The sequence below is a fragment of the Varanus komodoensis genome, unplaced genomic scaffold (genome assembly GCF_004798865.1).
Source record: "Varanus komodoensis strain SLA01 unplaced genomic scaffold, ASM479886v1 scaffold26, whole genome shotgun sequence".
NCBI lineage: Eukaryota > Metazoa > Chordata > Lepidosauria > Squamata > Varanidae > Varanus > Varanus komodoensis.
In genome coordinates, this window is record NW_025335684.1 from 8,448,285 (window position 1) to 8,473,962 (window position 25,678).

Sequence of the window (25,678 nt, forward strand, 5' to 3'; positions counted from 1 at the left end):
AACTGATGGTGTAAGATGACTGGCCAGTGATTCACATTTTAGTCTGCCAAGTCTAGCAACTGCAAAACCACAGAGTTGTAGGCATTCTAAAAATAAATATAACTATAGCAACACCCCATCCCTTCAACGAGTACCTTGAAATGACACACCCATAACACTGGTGCACACAAAGCTAATTGCCGTGTGACATTTAAGCTGTGGGCTGTTTATGCAATATATTTTAGATCCTTCTATGTACACATTGCAAGGTGTACACCTGCAAATTCCAGCTCAAACCTATGCAGACTTACCTGAGAGTAAGTATAGTAGAATACAAGATAGTACCATATATAGTCTGAACAAAGAGAAAGGAAGGCAGGTACATAGGAAGATGAAAGGATGGGAGGGGTTGTAAACACAACCTCCACATTGGGGTTTTGTGGGCAGGGAAGGCATAAGAGGCGTCACCACGATATGAGGCATCCTGGAGGCACCCCATCCTCCTTCCTACATTCTCCAAGTACAGCACTTAAACTAAACTGGTGTCTAAGTATTCTGCACGGTGGGAGATGACCTTAGCCTCTGTGCTCCTCCTGCCTTCCACAGAATGTCCGTAATTCTCCATGCTTGGAGGACTAGGAGCAGCTGGATTGGGCTGTGGGCTCACCCGTCTACCCAATAAAATATAAGCATTGAAATCAGTGGGACTTGAGTGAATCATTCATTTCGGAAAGTCTACTCTAAGTATGATTAAATTTGGATCCTACTCATCATCATTGGCTAGCATGGAAATCCTGATCAAATTCCCTTATGCATCTATTTTTATTTGAAAGCAGCTGAGCTTCCATGCCCCTCCCCCAGATTCTAATCAGAGCAACAACATTGGAAGAGGTGAAATTGAACCCTTCTTCCCACACCAAGGGATACCTTTGTTTTAGCTCTGCCTCCCTCCCTCAAAGTGGCTATATTTCACTCCACCACCCAGAGAGCTTTGGGTATTGGAGGACGTAAAAATGTGACAGGGAGATAAACACAAACAGCGCGAGTGAGAAGGGGCCTCCCAGGCCATCTAGTCTGACCCCCGGCTCAACTCACAACATGTTTACTCAACTAAATATTTACCCAACTTGGGAAAGTGGGATCAATAACGTGGGATGAGAGTAACAACATTGGAGTGCCGTTAATTCTCCTCCCAAACTCTGCTGAGCTAGTCCAGTATGGGGCTTGTGGAAACTGCTGTCCTGTTTTTAAGCAAATTCTTCTGTTACACAAGCAATCAAATGTTGGGACTTTTGATCACAAGCTCCCATATAACATATACCAACAATTCCGTCCCTGCAACAGCGGTGGACAAATCTTGCACATAGGAAAGGCACAGAGCATCTGACAGGCTAGGTTCTGATCCTCCCCCACTGTTGGAGGTTCCAAGAAGCTTGGAACTCAACAGCACTAGGATTCTAAACTGTTACTAGGGTTCAAGGCCACCTTGCCTACTCTACTTTTCTCCTGATACATGAAGGTTGGTGGTGTCTTCCCAAATAGCAGGGCAGAGGCATTTCTCCATCTATGTTTGGTTACATAGAGACTCCCTCGAGGCTCTGCAGCCATGGACCACAGGACATCGCCTGGTAGAAAAGAGTCACCTTCTAGAAGGAGGTCCTCCTCCAGAGGGAGGTCAGTAGAAAGAAGGTCTTCCAGCAGGAGGAGGTCATCTGTTAGGAAGAGGTCCCCAAACAGTAGAAGAGCGCCTTTCAAAAAACTATCTCCATCAGGTAAATGACACTCAGACTCTCTCGTCTTCCATTCTTTCTCCGTCAGTGCCATGAGCTCTTTGATGGGAGCCGTTGAGATTACCTCTACAATTGGTTCAGCCCCCCAAAATTTTGCTGCCTAAGGGAAGGAAACAATCGTGCCCTCATTCCCATTCTGAGTGCAAAAGCTGACCGGACTGGCAGCTGCATCTTTCCTCAACGTTGGCAATGGAGCAGCTCACCTGCAGGCTGAGCAAGCACCTTGCTTTGTCTTCCAACACCTTGCTGCCCTCTCGGCATCTGCCATGTGAAACACCTGCCTCTGCCTAATGGAAGGGTCGGCATTACCTGCCTCTACAAGTCTGCGCTTCAAGCGATGCTCTGGTGGCACCGAGGTGCCAGGGGATGCCATAAGCACGACTCAAAAAGTTACCGCTTTACAGACCAACTTTCTTCCTTGTGTTCTTTTCAGGATTACTAAAAGAACTAGTTTCATTTTGATAGATGGGTGTCTTGGCTGTGATCCAGGGAAACATGAAACTAATTTGGTATGTCCACGGGATCTTTTGGGCTTTGCTTTCCTTAGACAGTAGCTTGCAGGGTTTCACGGCAAATGGGTTTTGACAATGAGGGGATTTTCTAAAGCAGTTTGCCATAGGAGCCTGTGATTCAAACTGGAAAAACAAGTAAAAAAAAAATCCTCTAAACCATTCTTGCGTCCTGGTCGATGTCAGTGCCTCTGGATTGAGATTATCAATATTCTGTCAGTCTTCTGAAACCCAGTTGGCTGGGATTTTGTATACAACTCTGCGCCAAGTGCTACAGTTGTCTCCCCAAAGCATTTTATGGCAAAGGTGAACTAAATATGCAAAACAAGCATTGTTATCATATCCACCTTCTCTCTCTCTCTCTCTCTCTCTCTCTCTCTCTCTCTCTCTCTCTCTCTCTCTCTCCAGAAAACAAGGATGAAAGCCTATTCACAGACTCCGATGATTATGAGAATTACTGGGATACAGGTGAGTGGCTGTAGATTCAGGGTGGAACTAATGTAAAATTGGAATTGCCACTATGGGGCTCAGGCACTCGTGTACAGACAGCTCTCCTGCTGCCCATCAGGCTCCCCAACTCTTGCAATTTTGATGTTTCAAAATTAAAACGCTTTCTAAAATCTCAAAAGCCAGCTTACTACAAAGTGAAGTGCTGCCCTCCGGTGCCATCTTTTTTTGGGCCAGAAAACAAAAGCGTTGTGTTTCAGAACTCAAAACACACCTTTGTCTTGTACTGGGGTTCTTGGTTAAGTGACTTTTCTTTTGGTCTCACCAACTTGTATTCGGAGATATGTTTTTGTAAGCCACCGTGCCCACCAGGGTAGCCATTTTCTGAGAACACTCAAGACTCCCAAGATGTGCCTACCAACTCAGAAAGCGAGGGGACCCCTGAATTTGCTGTGAAAAATGTGGTGGAGGCTACTAAACTTTAACCGGCATGAAACACAGTCGAGAACGTGGCAAGTGTAAGAGATGGCAGTTGCTGTCATGCCCTGCTTGTGAGATTCTGAGAAATACCAAACTGATCACTGTTGAAGCAGGATGCTGATCTAGGTGGAGCCCTCAAGGTCCTCCGTACTGCAATAACCAGGAGTTGCTGCTGTCTGTTAGCTCTTAATAATAGGCTATGCATGTTCTGTATTTGAAATTGGAATCCCGAGTCAAAAAGCTGGATTTCTGAAACTTGAATATTTTATTAATTAATTTAGGGCACAATCCTATGGCTGCTAGGCATTAGTTGTATGTAACTGATAGTCACGCCAGTCTTTGAGGGAAAACTGTGTGATGGGCTCTCTGGGTTCAGGTTTTAACCCCTTTGAAGTATTCTGCACTCCTTTTCACACATTCATGACCCTGGTCATGCTCTTTTCTAGAGCTTTTCTAGAGTTCCAAATCTTTTCTAGAGTTGTAGGCATACCGCCTCCTGAAGCATTTTAGGGTTAGGGTCTCTTTTTCTGGGAACCTGACATTTCGCAAAGCACAGCAAGCTCATGTCTAACCAAATCAAGTGCTTTATAGAACTGTTGCGATCAAAATCCTCACAGGCCTGAGGAGATCCGAGTTTAAATCCTAATTCAATTGTGAAGTTCACTGAATGCAGCAAATGTGGCATGAAAACCAGCATTCTTTGGAGAAAGGGCAGGATAAAAACGCAATTCATTTCAAAAAGGGACACATGCAGCTTTGCTCAGTGAAGGCCATAGAGATCTTATTGCTAAACTGAAGAATGCTGGGCATAGAAGCCATTGCAAAATTGATTTTTACTCTGGAAATTAAGATCTCTTTCTCATATAGATTATGACTCTTCAGATATGGAAGAGTCTGAACATACGCTGAGCACAACAGTGAAGACGAACATCCAAATGGAAAAGAATGGGTTGGGTTTAATCCTCATCCAGAATGGGCCTTACATCCAGATCGCAGGTCTGGTGGAGAAAAGTGCAGCAGTGAAAGATGGGAAACTTCAAACAGGTAAGGAAAAAATGCAAAATACACCTGATGCAAGGCTCAGGGACAAAAAGATCTTCTACAGTTGTACTACTTACCTCTGCTGTGGAATGTCTTCCAAAAGCTTGTGCAATTAGAACTTTTCTGGAAATGAATAAATAACTTTTTTTCCCACCTGGCAATTTCTTACGGGAGTTAACTAGAGGTTACAGGAGACACACATCTGCTTCTGATCTTTGGTTCTCCCATGCATCTCCCCAGATATATTTAGTAAGATCTGTGTGTGATCTTATACTCACTGGGCCCCTGGTTTCCTGCCTCCTGAACTGAAGTACAGGGATGGAAAAAATGCTGATTAAAAGAGTATCTCACAGCTTCTCCCACCACTATACTGTTAACTTGTCAAGTCTGTAGAATATTCAGTTATATCTGAGTGGATATGAAAATTTATCAATATACAGAATGACAAACAGGATGAAGCGTAAGTGGAACATATCCAGAGAAAGCTTATGCCTTAAAAAAATTGTTAGCCTTCAGGATGCCACAAGACTCTGTTGTTTTCGCTGCAGGAAACGAACTTAGCTAGCCTTCTAGGAACTAGCCAATAAAACATATGTGGTTTTCAATGTCATCTGATGACACAACAGCTAAATGAAGATCTCTCTTTGCTTCTTCTTCCAGGTGACATCCTGCTTAAAATCGGACATGCTAATGTCTTAGGTTGGACGCTGCGGGAACTAAGGCAACTTTTGCACAGAACGCCTATAGGGACAGTTCTGCAAATCCAGGTTTACAGAGATTTTAGAAAATTACCAGTCCGGTGGGAAGCCGCCTTTAACAACATTCCTGAAATAAAAGGGCCTGAGATAGCAGAGTAAGAATCTGAAGATTTCTACCTGGAATTTTGGGGAAAGATCCTGAAAGGCAGCATGGTGGGGGGTAAATGGTAACATTATTTGACCACCTTGATTTCTCAAAGGGGGAAATTTAAAGAGGGGCTGTACTTCAGTAGGTATAACACGCTTTGTACAGTAAATGCCTGAGAGTTCAATAATGTATTAGAAGTGCTGAAAATGTTGAATGCGGGATGTAATTGAACCAAGGGTTGTTGTAGTACTGTGGATAATTATGTTGTCTGAACCCAGCTGAGATGGCAAGCCATGGTAAACAATCCACAGTTGACAACCATGGATTCTGACAATTGAGAACCTTGAGTTCTCTTCATAGGTTGTTCATGGTTAACAAGCCATGGCTTGTCACATAACCAACATTTAGCAACCATCCATGGTTCATCAACAGCCCACATGTAACCCCTGTACTGTTGTCTGAACCCAGTCATGGTAGAGCATGAACTAGTCTTTCCCAACCTGGTGCCTTCCAGATATTTTAGATTACAACTCATGGCATTCCTGACTATTGGCCATACTGCCTGGGGCTGATAGGGTTTGAAGCCCAAATATTTGGTGGGCCAGGTCAATGGACCAACGATGAGACTTGGAATATGGCCTATGTGCGAAGCACTTTTCTTTCACTGAATTTTGAAGGCTGAACCAAGTAATTAGAAAAACGAAAACCTACACAAGAATCAGAAATGCTTTGTAGTTATAACAGTCACATGAACATGGGGACCAGATAGTCTGTTGAAACAGAACAGCCCTACGTATGTTTCCTGAAGTGAAGAAAATTAAAGTAGGTTAAAATAAGAGACGCTCACTTCTCCTGATACTGGCTGGAGGGGAGGGGCATCGGGTCCAAATTCAGCTGTTGGAATAAAGAAGAGGGAACAGCGGCTACATCCCTGCCTCCAAAGGGATTCACTACAGAATTCCATTTGAAAGCTATCCACTGTACAGGAGAATGTATCTTTTCAACCAGTCCTGCTTAGTTTAAGGTAACTTTTCAAAAGGTCCCCACTGAAAGTTGCGTGTCAAACTTCATCAGAGCACTATGTGCAAACCTGGCTGCAGCGTACTGCTAGCTCTTCCCAAACGATATGTGGAACTGATTTATATTTAATAGGCTGCCCCATCCTAGTGATTTAGTGGGGACATTATACAGAACAGATGTCTTTTTCCATCTCCAAAGGGCTCATAATGTTAGGTTGCATAAGGCATGGAAGAAATAAAGAATGGAAACCAGAGTGTGGGCGAGCAGGGGGCGGAGGAGAGGAAAGAGAACAAGGTGTTCTGCTGCATTTTGAAGAAAGTTTCGAAGGTAGGCAGGAGTCAAATCTGTGAACTGCACTTAATCTTTGCAGCAGTACCACCAAGCTAGTATCCCGTAGGACAAGAGGAAGCAGTCAGCGTTGTCTCCTCTGCCTGGAAGCGGCTGTCAAAGGTTTTAGACTGGAAACTTCTGGCATCCAAGCCAGAGCTTGTTCTGCTGCTGAGCTCTTTCCTCGTATCTGTTAGTTACAGTGACTATCAAGTACTTAAAATACTTCAAGCTGGTGAGCATATGGCACAACGCTGAAACGCAGATCATCAGATTGTACCATCTGTACAACCGCTCTTCTTGGGTAAATGAACCGACAGGGGACAGCCTAGGACATGAAAAAGTCTTCAGAATCGTAACAGTGCAGTGGGCATTATTATGTGGATTATCATGCTGCCTGAACTCAGCTGTGCTAACAAGCCATGGTTTGATAACCATGAACAACTCAGCTTGCAACCCAACGACAGACCATGAGTTCTCATCATCGGTGGTTTGCAGTTAACAAATCATGCCTTATTAGCACAGCTGGGTTCAGGCAACATAATGCCCCACATTTCAACAACCCACAAGTCAGTGGCTGCCAACACTCACCCCTTGAGGGTGGGTTATCCTGTTGTCTTAATCCAGCCAGTGCTCTAACCAGGTATCCGGAATTTCCCCATCAGCTGCCACCTGATCTGCTTCACTGAAGATGGCGATTAAGGGATTGCACTTAGTTGCTCCTGCACACAAAGCAGAGGCCCTACCCAAGTTTGCCCAGTTATTAAAACGCCACAAGTGAAGCACCAGTTTTGGATCCTTTGGATTATTGTCTAAGAGAGTTTTTGTCCATTTCAGCTTGTCAAGCTGTGCAAGTGAAGATGCCTGGACGAGCAGCGATGACTCCATTGATGTTGGCGGCAGGAACAATCCAGATGAGGATGCCACGGGCGGGCGCCGTGCTGTCAGTTTTGATGACGGTGGGGTTGGCACTTCTGCTGGAGTCACTGGTGCTCCTCTTAACAACAGAACTGCACCCGCAGACAAGCTTTGTAATGTTAAAGCTGTTCAGTCGCTTTCTAACCAACCGAAGTGGATCTCTAAAGACTGGCACATCTTCGAAAGGAAAACCTACACATTTACTGTGGGTTCAGACATTGGATGTGACATTATGATTCATAAAGATGTTGAAGCCAAAAGCGATCCTGATGCTGCCGTGTCGTCTTTAACAGCCTCTTCCCCATATTGGACTATGCCAAAACAGTGTGTGGAGTCATCAGAGTCATCTACTTCTTCATCTGTGTCAGATGCATTCTGGCTGGAAAACTTTGCTTATGAATTTGAATAGGTAGGCAACTGGATGCAATTTCCACATGTCCAGAAAGAGTGTATCTCGAACTCGATCCCGTTAGCTGAATTTTCACTCACACCTCATCCTTCAATTGAAAATGCTTTCATCTATTTGGCAACCATTTTTTTTTAAACCAAGAGATACTTTCTCTGGGCGGTGGGCAGTGGGGGTGACTATCTCAGAGGTGGGGAAGTGAAAAGGACTACAACCAGTTTCTGTAATGGACATCATGCTTCTAGACGTTTAGTAGTCAAGCTACAAGGTGTAACTGCAAGAGCAGACAGTCGTCTTCAGCTCTGAGAGGTAAGTGATCAATTTGACTTGATAATGAGCTATGGATTAAAATGAATTTAACTTTTGCATTGATCCCCTTTAGCATCTTCAGGGTTAGAGGACTTACACAAGCCCCGAATTTGAAAATGAGTAATCTGCATGACAAAGGTAGAACTCCTGGAGCCTGTTACTCTGCTGCTGGACTCTTTTGTATAGACAAAAGACAGATTTCAGTGCCTATGAGTTGCTCACGCTTGCAGGGTTACGAGCGTACATCTGTCTAGTATGCTGGCTAAGGCTTCCCCATTGGAGCCAATTGCTTCAAGTCTACTGTATTGCTTCTTTTAATTATTTATATTCTGTCTTTCAAAGCAAAAAACTCCACAAGTGGCTTTTCACATTTTATAGCGCTGCACCCATTTAGAGTTGGCGTTAGAGGAACCATTTATAGTATTAATGATCTCCACCTCCCCTTGCTATAAATAACAATTTCAGCTAGCCTTGTTTGGCTCTTAGATCAGCTAAGTAGACAGGATGGATGGATTAATCAATTCATTACACAGAACAATATGGCCTGTCATTAATGTAAATATTTATAAATGTTAACCTACAAGGAGGCCTATCCATAATAAAACTCTATAAAACCATAACTAATCACAAAAGAATGAACAGGAACAGATTCATTAAAAGCCTAAGCAAATGAAGTAGTTTTAAATTGCTATCTAAGCAATTGAGTGTATGAAACTGTTATTTCCGAGAACACTGTTGCTACTACAGAGCTCTTCTCCCCAGTCAGGTGCATAGCCTCTCATGGTGAGGGCAACCAGACCAGGGCCTCCAAGATGACCTTAACAGGCAGGCTTGTATGGCAGAGGGCATGGACAGTGCTCAGGACAGCAGCCAGTGGTAACAGAATTACATCATTAGGCCCATAAGGGAGCAGAATAGGTGTAAAGGCCAGGACAGGAGGCATTTTTACTCCTCTTCAAAGCACTCTAATGTGAAAACTCTGTGAAGTTGCAGCTCACAGCCACCCGGTGAACTTGTGCCTAGGGTGAAGTTTTAAACCTTGAACCTGGCTCTCCTGAATCCAGCCCAGCCCTCCATCCACCAGCCTGCAGCCATTCAGTACACAAGTATAGATTCTCAGGAGTCTGCTCTAAGGACTTAATTCTGTGTTAAGTACTACATGCCGCTTTCTGCAGGAAAAAAAGCAATTGAAATGCTTGAATAGCATTAAGAGTAAAGACGACTCAGATACTGGGAATCCTCTAAGTGTATGAGCTCTGCACTTTATTAACTTTGGTGAATTGACATGTCACCTACAAATCCAGAGCACTTGAAATATATAAATACAGGATGGAAACGGCAGTCAATGCAACTGCCTTAAGAGTTCAGTGTGAGCCTAGGCTCCCTTGCTTGACTTCTTACAACTCATCAACAAAAGGGACATTTGTCAAGTCCCCACAAGCTGCCATTGACTTCTTCCCACTAACAAACTTCTTTGCAGCCTGAAAAATAAAGCAGAAAAGTTGCTGATGAGCAGAACCTATGAGGGCAAAATCCTATCCATATTTAGAAAGAGTCGTCCTAGAACGCCCAGCATTCCCCAGCCAACAGTGTATTTCAGAAATACGCCTATTTTTGAGCTATCAAAGAACTGAAGTATTTTAAATAGTCTGATAATTAGAGAAAGGCATTGTTTATACAGAAAATGATGTAATTTAAATATTTATATCCCCCACCTTTCTTTCAAATCCAGGCCTCTAAAGTGGCTAAACAAAGGAAAAGAACAAGGAAGAAATCGAGCAGCTGAGGACAACAAGCACCCAGACCCTAAGGAGTAATGACCGGTCAAGTGCTAGCAAAAGCGTGGCTGAACAGAAATGTTTTATTTGAACTGGGCGCCAGTGCAGGAAACCCCTGTTCCTGGTAGCCTCACGTCTGAAACAAGGGCACCGAGGGCCAAGCCGCAACATTATGGTTATGACTGCCAGCTAACTCATCGACAGGACACCCCTTTTACTAGTCTCTTGGAATGGTTTCTAAACGCAGAGATATAATTCTATTAAATCCAGTTGCCCATGCTGTCATAGAATAATCCACAGAATGTGACTTACATTCACGACGTCAGCAGTGACCACGGAATCGATCTTCTCAACGACAGTGGTTGGTGACATGTATGCCCCAGACGCCAGTGCCTGGGAACCAATTTCATCGAGTAACCCTTCCGAGGATTCAATAGACATCAGGTAAGCTGCCCTCAGCTGGTTTCTGCCAAGGGTACATTGGGGAAAGAGAAGGTGAGTACAGCAGCCTGCTCAAGCACCCAAGAACACACACTTGGGTGTAGCTATCACACTTGGCATTCCCTACAGAAATGGCAAAATGCTCATAGATTTAAAGGCACCAGTATTGCAGGAAACGGGAAGATGCTTGCTACACGTAAGAAAAATCACGGTCATAGTATGTGTAAAAAATTTCTTTGGGCAGACACAGAGGCCTCAACAACAGCGTGGCAGAATTCTGCACCTGGCTATTGTATTTCTGAACCACATGGACTATGGCTTCAAATCAGAATCTGTGTGGCAAGTAACTTCAGCAGTTTCTTCCCTTCACAGTACCGGGTGGAGAATAGCACAGGGATACTTCTGAAAGCAAAACCAGTTTTAATCCCATGAAATTGGTTGCTGTACTTCCTAAATTATGAAAGAAATTGTCCCTTTTTTAGTGTGTCAGATAAAATGAAACATGGTTCATGAAAGGTATTGTTGTGATGTGTTGTCAAGTAATCTTCAACTCGTGGCAACCCTATGAATGAGCGTCCACCAAAATTTGCTGTTCAGCTCTTGTAAACTCAAGCTGCAGCTTCCTTTATGGAGTCAATCCATCTCACACTGGCCTTTCTCTCCTTCTGCCTTTGACTTTGCCTAGCATGGTCTTGCCTGCTCACTATGTGAGGAATAGATGGTGATGGCGTAATGGGGGTGAGGGTGGAGAAACTTCCAGAGGGCAGCTACTGGGCAACAGTGGCAGCTAAAGCTGCACTGGTGGAGGATCTTTCAGATTTCAGTGATACTCAAGCTATCTCTGTTTCATACTGTGCAGGAGGCGGCAATGGGAAACAACTTCTTACCTTGTAAACCCTATAACGAAACAGGCTAGAATGAAAATTATGCCACAGCGTATTTGCTCATCTTTAAGGTACCAGAGGGCGCTCTGCTGATTTTGCTGCAATACATTTGGAATGCCATCCTATGCAAGTTTATTTAGAGGAAAAAGGCCCTACAACTTCCAGCATGCCCCAGCCAGTCGGGGCCTTTTCCTGTCTAGTTCTGCCTAGAAGGGCACATTTGAGGCTGCCTCAGTTGTTGGCTTCCCCACTTCCTAATTTCAGTAAACACAAAAGGCCAAAGAGAAAAGGCCACAAACACACACTTCACGAAATCATGCCGAATGTGACAGTTTGTGATGTCTACAGCCTAAGAGCAAACAGAGTTGAAATACATTTGAGTGTCCTGCTGCATCTTTTAAAAAAATAGAGAGAGAGCCAGTGTGGGATAGCAGTTAGTGCTGGATGAGGACTCTGGAGAGCCAGATCCTAGCCCCCACTTGGGCCATGAAGTTTGCCAGGCGGCCTGGGCTAGTCCCTAATCCTCAGCCTGACCTGCCTCACAACACGGTTGTGAAGAAAAAAAAGGAGAGGAGGAAGTATGTGCATGTTGTCCTGAGTTCCTTACAAGACAAGAGCAAAAGAGATGGGATAGGAATGTAATAAACCATTGTGTGGCTCCCCACTTGTACGTCTAGCTCAGTGCTCTCTATTCTGGCTGACGACTGCTCTCCAAGGTCTCGGGCAGACAGTGTCTTTCCTATTGCTTGTTACTTGGGCCTTTTTAACTGGAGAGACCAGGGCCAGAACCTGCAATCTTCCACAAGGAAAACAACTATTCTTTCTACTGAGTATCTCAGAACCATCACATTTGTCCTACATGATTAACTGGACTCAGATACACAAGAAAGGGAGAATTCTCAGTTAACAAAATGTTTAAAAGAACTACAACTGATTCTACAGAACTTCACCAGTCTTGAATAGCAAGAATGTTTTCCCCAAAAAAGTGAGTGTAGGAAGGGGGAACAATAATATACTTGAAATCTGGGGACTGGCAACAGGCCATGATCGTATCATAAAAATAGTTCTGGCAGGATTACTTACTTGGCTCTCGCAACTTCTGCATCAGTGACTGCACCTTGGGAGACTGCCTTCACTTGGCTCAAAGCAGCTTTGATTACCTTGAATCACAAAATATACAAAATACTTCAGGTTCTAGTTGTTAGTTACCCTACTTATTTAACTAGATTCTTGGGATTTTTATAAGAGACCACCTCACGCATTGGACAGAACTTCACCGCAGAGGCTTCCTCATGAGGGAATGCAAACATCAAACAGGTTTTTAGGTTTGGGATTTAAACATATCCTTAAGCGAGAACAGAACTGGTTGCCTGTGCTTGGTTCAGATGTGAAGGAACCCACAAACAGAAATGAGGCATTTTCTGCAGCTTGTGGGGTGTCTTTGTGAGACAGTAGTTTATTGATAATTGAATTTATAATCCGCTGAACCAATAGTCCAGCAGGACTCTCTATGAAGTATGCAATGTCTGCTTGTATCTGCACGCAAGAGCCATGCTAGGTGACCCCTGAAAATGCTCCTGCCCACACACACATTTTCAGCTCCCAGTTTCTGAAAATGTGCACACACACACCTCTATGCTCTGCTCTCCATGTTGTGGGCGCAGTTTCTGAGGACTCTGGAACTTACTGCGAGGAAAGGTAACGGTGGCAGGAATATGGAGTGCATCAGCAGGCATATTATGATCCATTGGGCACGGGGTCCTTGAGACAAAGAGGACCCTTAGCCACACAGTGCACAGAAGCAGCACAGCTGCCATTTTAGGGGCCACTGCCCATTTAGCCTACGCCTTTCCCATATTTACCTCTACATTGCATACAATGCCGAGCCCTGTATTTGCGCACTGTCATCTGCCACTGTGCTGCTTGAGAACTGCAGAATGCCTGCCACTGATCTGGGGAAGTCCTACCCCGCCTTGCCGTGGCCACAGTGGAAACACCAATGGAAAGGTCTACAGCAGATGGAGCTTAGCAAGCTGCATGGCTATTGTAAGGACATACAAGATTAAAGAAACGCACTTTAACAGCCCTCTCCGATGTGTTGCCCTCCAGATGTGTATAGTTCCCATGATCCCCAAACACATACCCATTGGCCATTCCGACTGGGGCTGATGACAGCTATAGCGTAACACACTTGATGGGCACGCGGTTGGGGAAGGCTAACATAGAACCAATGACGCCTATCTTCGCTTCAGGCTATTTGTCCATCTTGGTTACCACCCCAGGCCCTTGGAGGAGCGGGCCTTCCCTACTGGCCGTCCTCCTCCCACCCACAAAAGGCTGGAGATACCAGGGAGCAAGTCTGGGACTTTCTGCACAAGTCCCTTCCCAGTCCAGCTGAGCGGGTTCATCTGGTCACAATCGCACAAATTTAAGCAAGTCTCTTGACAGGCAAATTGATGTCAAGGAATGCATCTGTCTGAATTTAGTAAATCAAGATAAACCTTTTTATCGGATAATTTGTTGGTGTACAGAATAGAGTGCTGAATGACAGAAAATAAATTTGTGGGTTTGAATGTATTGGTTGTGCTTGTTTAAAATCCCTTGGCAACTTGATTTTATTTTATCTTACTTATACTTTTCTTCTTTTTGTACTCTGTTTAAGAAAATAAAATTTAAAAAAGTCTTTCTTACTTCTAGGATAACATTTCCTGGAACACTCCCCCATACTAGAAATCGTTTCTTTACTGAACTATTGGGGAGAATATAAATTCTTATCAAAACTTGCAGATTGAATACATTTCAAGTTAAGTTAATCTGAATATACCAATAGCTTACCTCCGCAGAAGCTGAAGCCTGGGATATTGTGTAAACGCCAAAAAGTCCAGAATCACTATAATTTGCATTAAATGCTGTGGCCTGCAGAAGCAGCATATTTTCAGTTAGTTTATTTCAACAAGCTTCTTCATTCTAAACCAGTGGTTCCCAACCCCTTCTGTGCCTCACACCTAGAAAAAGTTTGATTTATGTTTGTACCCCATACAAAAGTAATACACATTTGAAGATGAAGTCACCTTTCTAATTCAGTGAGGAACCAATCCATTGTGACTTACTCACAGGGTAACCTGGTGTGACATACAACCCCACCCATCATAACAGCGTGTATGTAAAAGAACATTTTAAGAACCTTGACTGACTAGAAAGTGCCTGATCCATCCTCTGGGAACCCCTACCAAATAAGCTCTCGCACAAGTCAGCGCATGAGATGTTCCCAGCCACGTGTCTGTTCAGAAGTAAAATAAGGGAGCCGAGCAAAGCACTTACGTCGAAAGGCAGCGTTGTCACCTTCGCAATCCCCTGGACGAGCTTGCTGGTAACGCTGTTTCCTCTCTTGATCAGAGGTCCTGCCCCAAGAATGTGCTGAAGAACCCGGAATCCATTTGCTTCTGCACTTCCTTTAGGAGCGCCTTCTGCTACTACAGCCGCGTGGACAAGGCTCTGGCCATTCTGCTCTCGAAGTTCACCTTGGCAAAAGGCAAAAAAGGTAATCGGTATGTTTAAATGTTCTGCATCAGACTGTCTGGACACACCGCATGGATGCATGACAAAGACTTCTGTGAAACATCCCATGGTGCTCACTCAGGTTGTGTGGGGCACTCGCCTCATGTTACTCTGTGTGTGAACTGGAGGTATATCCTAAAAGCACAGCCAGCATTCTGCTCCAGCTGTGAAGAGATGGACAAGGGGAATCTTTGGACCTCATCATTGATGATCCCTCAACAAGCATCTCAAGAACTCCAGGAGTCCTGGAACATGGTTATAAAAACACGGGTTTTCTATTGTGATCATACCACTTTTAGCTAACAATATGTATGTATGTATGTATGTATGTATGTATGTATGTATGTAATTTCTATATCATCCAACAGCTGAAGCTCTCTGCCCAGTTCACATTTTCTGTCCTCGTGTCTGCGCAGTGTCACAAGCTCAGGAAGGACATCTTTACTCTATATAAAGCTATGTCCTTCAGCTGTTCCCATTTTTTTGGCAGACATCTCAAGTTCTGATGTTTAGAATGCAAAAACACTGCATAATAAAGTATTCTAGGGGCATATTTAAATAAAATAGAGGAGGAGGAGGGCACTTTTCAAACTTGACTTTTAAAATTGTTATGATCTTACTGATATTTCTATTGTTTTACTATGCTTTGGATTGGATTGTGATTTTCATGTTTTGGACATTCTGTAAATCACCTTGATCTGCTTAGAAAGGTACCATAGTCATAAATAAAACAGATAATTAACAGGATCTTCCAAGTGGCCAAGTCAAGTTGTGCTGTTCTGCATCCTGAAATACTATTTTGGGCTTTGGCCGGATGGGCAGAATAGAAATAAAATAAATTAATAAATAAAAACACTATAGCAAGCAGGATTTGAGACTTGCCCAAGTCAATGGGGCAGCAGGTCAGCATCCACAGACCCATGTAGCACAGTGGATAAGGGTTCAAGGTGAGCCCAGAACACCCTGGGTTCAAATCCTTGCTCGGCTATGAAACTCACTAAGCATTTCTTTACACATGCTCATGCATTTTCTCGCCAGAGGAAGGGTGGGATAAAAGTGTAACTGCAATCATAGATGTTTTGGCAGCAAGAGAGAACAGGATTTTCAGGCTGCTTAATGTGCTGAATTTGTTTCTGTGAAAGGCAATCCGTGCATGTGGAGAAGGGCAGCAGTGTGGCGGCTGAGATGCCAGTGCAGGAGCCCTGCGGACCAGACAATCGTCGCAGAGGAAGAGGTCAGAAAGCAGCACTGAGGTGTCTGTCAGTCTAATTCAAGAACACTCTTTCACGGAATCACCAAGCAAGCAGCCAAAAGATCTTACTTACTTCCACGATACTTGGCCTTCTCACCAGGTGTGCCAGCCCCACTGCGGATATTTAGAAACTGCTCTGCGACCTGCTTCAGGTCCGAGTGGCTGACACCTGCAAAACAGGGCTTGGGTTAGAACCTGGAGCTTATGGCAAAAAAGCAGTGTCTTCAAATGCATACTGCACAGCTGTAAGACAGGAAAGTCAGCTTTACATACCTAGCCCCACCAGAGCCATTCGGGAACTTGTGAAGTTGTTCTGTACATAACGGTGCAGCTGTGATGAAAATAATGTACATTTTAAAATTTCTGCCACCTAACCAGCATATGAACACCGGAGCCTTGCTAGATAAGACCCCTTTAATAGTAGCTAAGCAAAGAGCCACTGCTACATCTTGTGGCCATAAATTATCCAAGTACTGTGCAAGCCCTTTGCTGCCAAAGATGCAGATTTCAAACCAAAATGCAGGGATGCTTGCTGTCAATTCCTTCCAAGCAACAGGGAATAATCTCTGGTCAGTGGTGGCTGAATCTGGGATGTGGGTATGCTGGATAGGACATAAAACATATGCAGCTGGGCCCAGCCTATCCAGAAAGAGAAATTCCTCCATACCATCACCCCGAAAAGTTGTAAGAATGAAAAGCCATTTCATTCTTACAAATGAAAACTTCCAAGAGAAATCTAAGCACTGTGATTTTTAGTACAGCTGCTGTAAAAAGCTGCTGCCTTATAAGCTACTAGTGCACCAGTTGGGAAATCCACCACCACTGAGCTTGTCAGTGGAAGGAAAAGAAACTAATATATCTAAAGTAAAGACTATCTTTTGGGTATCTCTTCCCACAGACATACAAACAAGCTTTCAGGGAATAATAGCAGTATAAAAAGGCTTGTACCTGCTCAGGTGTAATGTTCCCAATTCTGTAGTCTGGACAATATAGGGAATTGGCAAGAGCATTCCGATAAGCTGCAGCATGCAGGTTTTCTAGGACACCTAAACATGAAACAATGGGAGGTTTTTTATATTGTAACAGTGAATCAAAGGAATGTGTACCCAATCTGTATCTGCGGAAATGTAATTCCCACTATCATATAGCGTTTTCTGGCTACACTAAGGTGAAGCCCGCTTCCATGCACAAATGCCCTTTCAAACCATTGGAAAAATAACAGACAGCTCCATCTAAGCCAATGGGGAGAAATGCTTCCTAGGCCTTAGATACTTGCTAAGAATCACTTTTCGGATGGTCTAAGCTCTCCTTGTGAGTTCACGGGGACTTTCAAGAAACCACAAAATGTCATTTTGACAAGCATATCTTCATATCTGTTTTTTTTAAAAACTGCCTCTGAAAAAATGTTTGGCACAAGGAAATGCTGGTCAAGAAACATGTCTGAAGCCTCCTTCTCACAGCAAGTATTGACAATTGATATAAGAGAGCAAGCAATGTTTGAATTTGTTGAGTCTTTTTTTTTTAAAAACCGGAAAGGTGTGCATGTTGAACCCCTGAAATTTAGAGCTTTTCAAGGCTAAATACACACTTTTCTCAAGTAGGCTAAAATATGAAAATGTTGTTTGGATTAAAATGCACATTTCTGAAAGTAGGATATGTTTGCATGACCTATAAATAAAATTAAATACTCAACATCCCTAGTTGTCAATATGCCAGTAAGAGTGGTTGATTAACAACAATTTATTCCAGGGCACAGGTCCCTTTCTAGCTCTATCAGAGAAAAAACAGCCTAGAGAATCCATCTGGATTAGTGGGTGGTATACAAATTCATAAATAAATAAAATACATAAATACATAAATAAAGCAAGCTGCAAAATCCATTCACAGAAGAGATAAACTGCCAAAAACATACATTCTTTCACTTGGACTGAGCAACTAACAGCCCTTGGCTAATTCTGAAAGCCAACTACAAGCGATCAGTTTGGGCTCTTGTTAAAAGCAGTTAGTTCCTCTCCCATCATCTTCCTGGGCGCGAAGGAGGAGAAAGGAAGGAGAGTGTAAGAGATAAGTCTTCCAACACCCACACTTTTGACTTTGGTTGCACTGCAAGCTCTTGAGAGAAAAATGTTCCCACTTAGCAACACTTACCAACTTGAGGAGTTTGGAAGGCAACTGCCTTGTCAATTCTTAAACGGGGATTAGCATCGACTACTTCCCAAGGCCTGAATTCTGGTGCAGTAGTGACGTTGATTAAGTATTCCATTACGGTATCACTGAATAAATTAAGCCAAGGAAAAGAAAGTAAAACAACTGTGGCTGCCTGAAGTGCAAAACAGGGCAAGGACAACAAGTGCGATTTTAAAACATAGTATGAAAAGGTAATGGGATTAACACTTAGGTTCTTCAAGATTTAAAAAAAAAAAACCTTTCCATGAATAGAACATATCTAAGAACTAGTATCAATGTACCTGGCACTTCCAGAATTAGGAAAACAAATTCCCTTCCCCAAGCAGCGATTAACCACCAAGGAAGGGGAACAGGGTCGGGTGGGGGATACAGAACAAACAAGGGCAGAATTCACACTTCCCTCCCTGGAGAACCTTAACTGAGCAGCAGGAAGAGAACTCCTGCACACAAGCCCTCGGCACAGATGCAGCTGGTCAAGGCAGTCACTTGGCCAGGGCCACGCTAAGCTGGAACTCAAGTGTCTGAATCAGCTTTCAGACTGTGACTCCCATAGCTGCATGAGGATTTGCTGAGAATGATATTTTTGTCCATAGATTGATGGATCTTAACAGTTTCAAGGGACAATACTTTCCATCACCCATCTGGCTTGATCTCTGTATAATCGTCCCCACTCCAAGTTTTACCTTTTCTCTCCTTTCTCCACCTGCTCTCGGCTTTGCAGCACATTTAGTGCCTGTGCTTTTATGCAGTTTTTCCCTTGCATTCAAAGCACTTCATGTACATAGGGCCTGGGTCAGACATCACAATCTACAGTTTGGCCTTCGTGAGTGTGCTCTGGGCACCTTCTCTTCCCCAATATGCACAAAATCTGCCGCTGCACATCCAGAAACTTACATATAGTCACGCAGGCATTCCACGGAATAAATCATGTTCTCCCTGGTAGAAGTCACACTATGGAAGAATAAAAGAAAGGTTACATCTTTCAGATGGTCCAATGTGCTTACTGGCATTTAGCAACTCCACAGCAAGACTTGAGCCAAAAAGCATAATGTAGTCATTCACGCCATCTACCTTTAAATGTACGGTTCCTTTCTACCTGATACGAAGCCACTGTTAAACAGTGCTCACTAATGCTGGTCCTTCACTGCTTATTTCACAGCAGAGCTAATCTGTGCAGCATTTTACATCAGCTGGATGTTTAAATCTGAGTCTTTAAGCAGTACGCAATTGAATAAGGAGATGCAAACTTAAATCTATAGTCCCAGCATAATGGACTTTTTAAATGAAGTATTAACACACTTTACTACAGCCTTTCCCAAACTGGTGCCCTCCAGATTGCCGGACTAACTCCCACCATCCCAAACCAGCACCAAATACTGTACTGTTTAAACTTAAAAATAAGATGCACCTTTTACCATACTTCACTGGAATATACTTATATCCAGGTATTAAATGAAGAGCATTCAACATTTTCTCAGGTCTGAGGTGCAAGTATTTAATATATTAAGATGACTGGGGGACAGACATTTTCAGCTAACAGAACCCTCAAAACCAAAAATACTCTTGAACCAATTCACAAACCTCATTTAGTAACCAGACATTTGTCTGCTGCACTTTCACCATATACAGTATTTCTACTGAAGTTGTTTTCAACTGCTAAAATTGTTTTAATTTTTTATACTTGAATTTTATTACAGGTATTTGTGGTCTGTAATTTTTATGAATTGCTCTGTTCAAGCAGCTTTGGCTATTGGTTGGTATAGAAATAAAATAAAGATGGCACATATTGGAAGCCAATGCAGTAACAAGCACAAGTGTTCTGCACTTCCCCCTTCAGAATGTGAATATTTCAGCCAAGCTGTGTAACTCTGTCCCCACTACATGGACAGTGAATTAAGAAGAAGAAAGGAGATAAGAGATCATGGTGACTTCATATATCTATAGGCACAGCATGCAACCCAGTTTCAGGTGCACAAAGAGAGAGGGAACTTAATTCTGAAAGCAAACAAGCCCTTCCCATCCCAGAGTTCGTGCAAAATTTGAACCCAGGACCTTTTGCAACTTAAACAAGAACAAAGGCAATCCTGGAGCCCTCCAGATGAGCTGGCCCACAACTCCCACCATGCACAGCCTACATGCCAGTCATCCACACTGGGCAGAGAGGGCTAACGAGAGCTGCAGCCCAACATGGCTGGAAGGCACCGGGATTGCGGCAGACTTGATGCCGGATCCATTTTCGGTGATTACAAACCTCAGGCAACCCCCCACAGCTTCGATGCCCGTGGTGATCCTGAAGGCAGAGGCTCCTTTTGTCGTCTGTAGGAAAACCAAAGCACACTGTCAGTGCAAGCAAGGCAGTCCGGGCTAGTCCATAAGGAAGCTTAACTTGACTAGCCGCACTGCAAGCAAACGAACAGAAGCCATTATCAGCACCATGCAACAACTTCAGCTATAACGAGTCAGTATGAGCGAGTTCATTCAGATCGACCACGGAAGAGAACTGCAACTACGGAATCAACATCTGATGGGAATGCAGAAGGCTCGATACGTTCTCCGTCCGAATGCTGAAAGCTGGCTTTACTAAAGAGTCGCAGCGACAGCAGCCCTGTCCTTCCTCCTCCCTCTCTGGTAATGAAGCGGGAGATGCAATGGCTCTGTGCACCAAGTTTCTCCAACCTCATAAGCATGTGGTGACAAAACCGAAAGGGGTAGGGAAGGCTTAATAATCATGGCATCACATGATGCTTTGTGGAAATAACTCGGGGATGCTGCTTTTGGTGACAGCTGAACGAACCTAGGAATTGCTGCAATCATCATGCCTGTCATGTCAACACTACTGCATTCCATGTGTAGGCTTTTAAAAATAATGTCTTGATCTGCAACTGCCCACTAATATTTAACATATGTACTGATTTGCAATACAGGAGCTGCATCCATGAGTAGCTTGCTAAGTGGTGCTGCCACACTTGAAGTTTCTTTGATGCGTCAAGTGGGATGGGGAACCTGTGGCCTTCCCGGTGAAGATGAACACCAGCTCTCATAAGCACCAGTCAGCAAGGTCAAGGGTAAGGGCTGGTGGGATCTGTACAACATCAGGAAGGTCACATATTCCCCACCCCAGGCATAAGGGTTCTCCCAGTATCCATTAACACACACACGCACCCTGCAGCTATCTCTCTGAGGTGCAACAGCCTTCAGAGACCATAGGATGACCTTAACTCTAGTCAGTCATTACAACTACCTCATCACACCATAATTAGCACGAACCGTTGTTCGTCATCCCTCTTTGAGCCAGGGTTTCTGATCCCGGTTTGGCAAGCCAGTTCTAACCAGCCCTTATGTTTGGTTTGTTTCTCTCCCAGTCATTTTGCCAACCTTCGGAATTTTCTATCTGCCCTGATTGGGTACTTTGGTTTCAGGACAGATAGCAGTACAAACAAGTCAGAGACAAGTCAGTGCTGCATTCAGACATCATAGCAAGCCATGGTTCAGACTTACCCAGACTTAAAAACAAACCGTGGCTTCTATAGCAGTTTGTGGCATATTAACCAGTCATGATGTGTTTGTGGAGATAGGTTGACAAGACAAGTCAGATCATAACAAACCCAAACCACACCATGATTGTGTGTTATGTGAGGACCTGGCTGACAGCACGTACCCTTGTTTTTTCAGAATTCCAACTGGATTCCTACACTACTCCCAAATTTGCCAGCCCCAACTTCAAATTTAAGATACAAGCCTAACAAGTCCTTGCTCTCTTAACCTAAATGCAAAATATTAAGTCAGAGGAAAACGCACCAGGTTAGATGCGAGGCGGAGCAGGTGGGAGGTTCCCAAATCGGCCATCGTCTCATACCTGCTGCCTGCTTTAATGAAGACACCAATCCTTGAAGCTGGGGAATAATTTTCCAGGGAAACAATTGCTAATCCATTTGGTAGTTTCGTGATCTGCATCAAAGAAAGGAGACATTAGTTCATGCAAGACACACAGCATTTCACTTAACAAAACTTGAAAAATACCTTGCACTTCAGACCAACCTCAAGATCCTGGGGCAGCAGCTGTATCTTCGCATGCTCTGTTCCTGCGATGAATCCAGTTTTAGGTGCGGTTTTGAGAGAATAAAACCTCCTCTAAACAAGCAAACACAAACAGTTGCAGTCCAAATGAATATGATTTCATTTTCATCATCACTAGCTCAGTCAATTAACATGCTATCTGCTTCATTTGAAAGTGCCTGTCTTCATACCACTTCTTTCTCATTCCGTTTATGTAAAGTTTACGTAAAGTTTACCAAGTGATGAATTTCTATAGCACTTGCTGATGCATGGAATTATTTAATCTACCTTGTAAGTTATACAACATAGACTACATCAAGAATCAGAGTTGCTTGCTTTGTTTCCTCCCATGGACTGAAACTGGCTTCTCTCCAGCCTGGCAACCCATCTGACAGTTGCATTCACCAGTGAATTGAGCAGCAATACAGTAATCTGTCTTCGCCCCACAACCCCACAATATCCATACTACAGGCAGACTGTTCAACTTAAAAACAACAACAAAACCCTCTTATCACAGAGTGAATGTTCATTCAGTGTTTTATTTCAAAATCCCCCTGCCATTGTTTTCTAAACAAAAACTACTGCTATCAGAAAACAGGAGTTTTTTTTTCCTTTGCTTGTTTTAGTGCTTTCTGCTTTCGGATGTGATCCTATTGATTGAGCCTTTGTTGCTTGGGGGTACAAATCCATAGGTTGCTGAGTTTTCTTTACCCTGCTGCACTGGGGTCATCCCCTCCCCTTCATTTGTTTTTGACAAGTTGTTAGATGTTTTAGTGCCCTTAGCAAGAGTGCTCTGGAAGGAAGATGGAACAGGCTCATAATGACTTGCATCCTGGCCTCACTAGTCTTCTCCCCTCCCCTGGAATAGCCACCTTTCCTCCTTCATTTAGGTTCTTTTTTGCCCAGAGACCCCAGGGTGAGTTTTCTTAATTATAATCAGGTTTCAGTTTTTGCAAACTGCCTTGGTGACCCTGCCTCCTTTCAGGCAAAAAGTATATAAATGCCTTTATAAACAATTAAAAAGGGGTCTTGCAAGTCCAGTCAGTATTTGTGGCAAACAGGAAAACCTTTTTCTTCCTAAAGAGAAGAATGTATGTCAGCATCAAATGTGGTAGCTGTTCTTTCCAGGCAAGCTCAGCAAGTCTGCTTGCAGTCCTATTAATGCAGTCATACAACAAAGGGCAGAAGTTCTGCGATCAGACCTGTGCCACCATAGAGATAAAGCGACAGACTGGATGACATGTCACCAGCATTTCCAGTCTCACAGAATGGCTTACAGGGCCATCTACCAGCTACACTCTGATCTGCACAGAGTAACAATGGAAAAATACTCCAGTGTTCTATAACAAAGCAATGAAGTTGTGATGAACATCTTAGGCTATATCACAAGTGGGATTTGCAGCAATGAGTGCTCACATTCAGGGTTCCAGACAGTTCATCATAAACTCTTCCAAGATACTCCATTCCATTCCACATTGCAAAACAGGTTGCACTTCCTTTTTACAAGGATCTCAATCCTGTGTACATACATAACTCTCCCCAGTATAATGAATCCTTACAACAACCCTGCAAAGTGGGACATGGTAAAACAAAGGAGATGCCCCAGGATCACTCAGTCGGCTTTCAACATGCAAAGGCAATCAGTTTCTAAGGGGACAGAATTAATCCAGTTCTACAGACTTATTTGCAAGAACGTTTTAAAGAGCTACTCAACACCTTCTGTTACATGGTGGTTAGAAACATACTGCAAAATAAAACTAAGTGCACAAGCTTGCTTAGCAAGTGAAGACTTTGAAGCACAGGTGGACAGCTAGTGAATCTCCAGCTTCTTTGGCCAACAACTTCCATCAGCTCTCAGCACTGATTATGCTGACCAGGGCTGAAAGGACTTTTAGGCCAAAGCATCTGGAGGGACACATGTCATCCACCCTCATCTTGTTACTGCCTTCAACAAGGGTCCCTGCATCACCACTTCTTAAAATTACATCACCTGAAAAACGGGGATTGACATGACATGGTTGTGTTACACCTGATATGCAAGCCACCTGCTGCTGAACACAAGAGGGTGGTACAGGCACTAGAATATATAGAGGATCATCAGGTAGCACTGAATGAGTGGGAAATGATTCCAAACTAAGTCTAATTTGTGCTGTGGAACTTGCATCAGACCACAGCTAGGGATTTGCACAATGGAACGATTTAAGAACACGAGAGTTGCCTTTCACCAGCTCAATTTATCCAGGCTGGTACTGTACAACCTGATAAGCAGCAGCTCTGCAAGGTCTTTAGCAGAAAATTTTCCCTTCGGTTCTAATTGCTTTTAACTGGAGATGTCAGAAATAAACCAGGGAATTAAGTTTCTGCATGCAATCCCCAGCCCATTTGCTTGCCTAGTGATGCCCGGCTTCTTCCTTTCTACTCCTCCACAAAAAACTAAGAATCCTGACACCAGAAGCAAAATTCCTGCACGTAGAAAACTAGCACCAAAGGGTTGCGGGCTAATCTCCCTGACATGATATGTTTCTGTGCAAAGAGACTTCTTCCACCCCCAAAACACTTCCCCACGCACGCAGCCACCTGCCTCCAACGTGGAGCACCCCGGGGCGGTGCCTTCAGGCGGCGCGTGACCTCAGGAGCCAGGCCGACCTCGGGGCGCCCCGCGTGACCTTCAGCCTCCCGCCCACCCCGCAGGGGCTTCGCGTGCCCCTGCCGCCCCACTTCCGTCCTCTCTCACAGGGCGGCTGCGGAGGGCGAAGAGCGGGGCGGAGGCGCCCGCTGCGGGACGTGGCGCCCGACTTCACCTTCCCTTCCTCCTCCGTCGGAAGGCCCCAGTCAAGGTCGCTCCGTACCTGAGGAAAGGCCGCTGCGTTGCCTCCGGCGCGCCGTCCCCTACCCAGGGGGCTCCCCCACTTCGCCTCCCGTTCCCCGCATCGCCTGGTCGGTCTCACTCACCGAGACGCACCGCGCCACCAGCGGAAGGGACTTCATTGCCTCCGACTGCCGCGGATGCCGAGCCTCCCCGGGAAGGAAACCAAGATGGCGGCTCTGGCACAGGAACCGGAAGCTTGGCTTTTCCCAGCATATACCACGTGACCCTTCTATCTGTAACGCCTCGCCATAGAGTGTCTCCCTTTTCTTTTGTCTATGTTACCAAGGCATAATGCTATCGAAATCAGAGGTAACGAGTGGCTAGAGCGCCCCAGACTGAATCAAGGGGCTCAATGTTTTTCCAATTAGACACTTCCGGCTCCAGATTGCAGTGTGTACAATTCTCCATGCGCGGGGCGGAAGTGTTTTGGACGAGTCGCTGACGCTTAACTGAACGTGTCTCACAAGGTTGTGAGCATAAAATAAAAAGAGGAGCAGGATTACGTAACAAATGCACAGGGCTTTATCCCTGCCCGCAATTATTCTTCCATCCCACTAAACTGCTTTTTCTAAAATCTGCCA

At 44.2% G+C, this 25,678-nt stretch overlaps 2 protein-coding genes across 2 annotated transcripts; one reads left to right on the plus strand and one right to left on the minus strand.

Moving 5' to 3' along the window:
• Positions 1 to 2,707: 2,707 nt before the first annotated feature.
• Positions 2,708 to 10,172, plus strand: PDZD9 (PDZ domain containing 9). The gene is made up of 5 exons (XM_044433498.1): positions 2,708 to 2,746; positions 4,073 to 4,249; positions 4,907 to 5,099; positions 7,277 to 8,072; positions 9,805 to 10,172. Exons 2-4 carry the CDS (start codon positions 4,090 to 4,092, stop codon positions 7,764 to 7,766), a joined length of 843 nt encoding a protein of 280 aa, XP_044289433.1. The 5' UTR covers positions 2,708 to 2,746; positions 4,073 to 4,089; the 3' UTR covers positions 7,767 to 8,072; positions 9,805 to 10,172.
• LOC123025054 (cytochrome b-c1 complex subunit 2, mitochondrial) lies at positions 9,315 to 25,286 on the minus strand. Its single transcript, XM_044433496.1, has 14 exons — positions 25,181 to 25,286; positions 22,211 to 22,303; positions 21,971 to 22,120; positions 20,424 to 20,488; positions 19,067 to 19,123; positions 18,134 to 18,258; positions 16,934 to 17,031; positions 16,259 to 16,316; positions 16,059 to 16,154; positions 14,497 to 14,696; positions 14,011 to 14,091; positions 12,259 to 12,335; positions 10,163 to 10,316; positions 9,315 to 9,553 (listed from the first exon to the last, which is right to left on the minus strand). Exons 1-14 carry the CDS (start codon positions 25,214 to 25,216, stop codon positions 9,470 to 9,472), a joined length of 1,374 nt encoding a protein of 457 aa, XP_044289431.1. The 5' UTR covers positions 25,217 to 25,286; the 3' UTR covers positions 9,315 to 9,469.
• Between the last annotated feature and the right edge of the window lie 392 nt (positions 25,287 to 25,678).

Bases quoted from the DNA above. Each gene is read 5' to 3' on its own strand.
- PDZD9 (XM_044433498.1), top strand. From the start codon at position 4,090: ATGGAAGAGTCTGAACATACGCTGAGCACAACAGTGAAGACGAACATC. The intron at 4,250-4,906 runs GTAAGGAAAAAA...TTCTTCTTCCAG, and splicing joins AGATGGGAAACTTCAAACAG to GTGACATCCTGCTTAAAATC. The intron at 5,100-7,276 runs GTAAGAATCTGA...TGTCCATTTCAG, and splicing joins AAAGGGCCTGAGATAGCAGA to CTTGTCAAGCTGTGCAAGTG.
- LOC123025054 (XM_044433496.1), bottom strand. From the start codon at position 25,216: ATGAAGTCCCTTCCGCTGGTGGCGCGGTGCGTCTCG. The intron at 17,032-18,133 runs GTAAGTGTTGCT...TTTCATGTTTAG, and splicing joins CTTCCAAACTCCTCAAGTTG to GTGTCCTAGAAAACCTGCAT. The intron at 14,697-16,058 runs GTAAGTAAGATC...CCTTTTGCCAAG, and splicing joins GAAGGCCAAGTATCGTGGAA to GTGAACTTCGAGAGCAGAAT.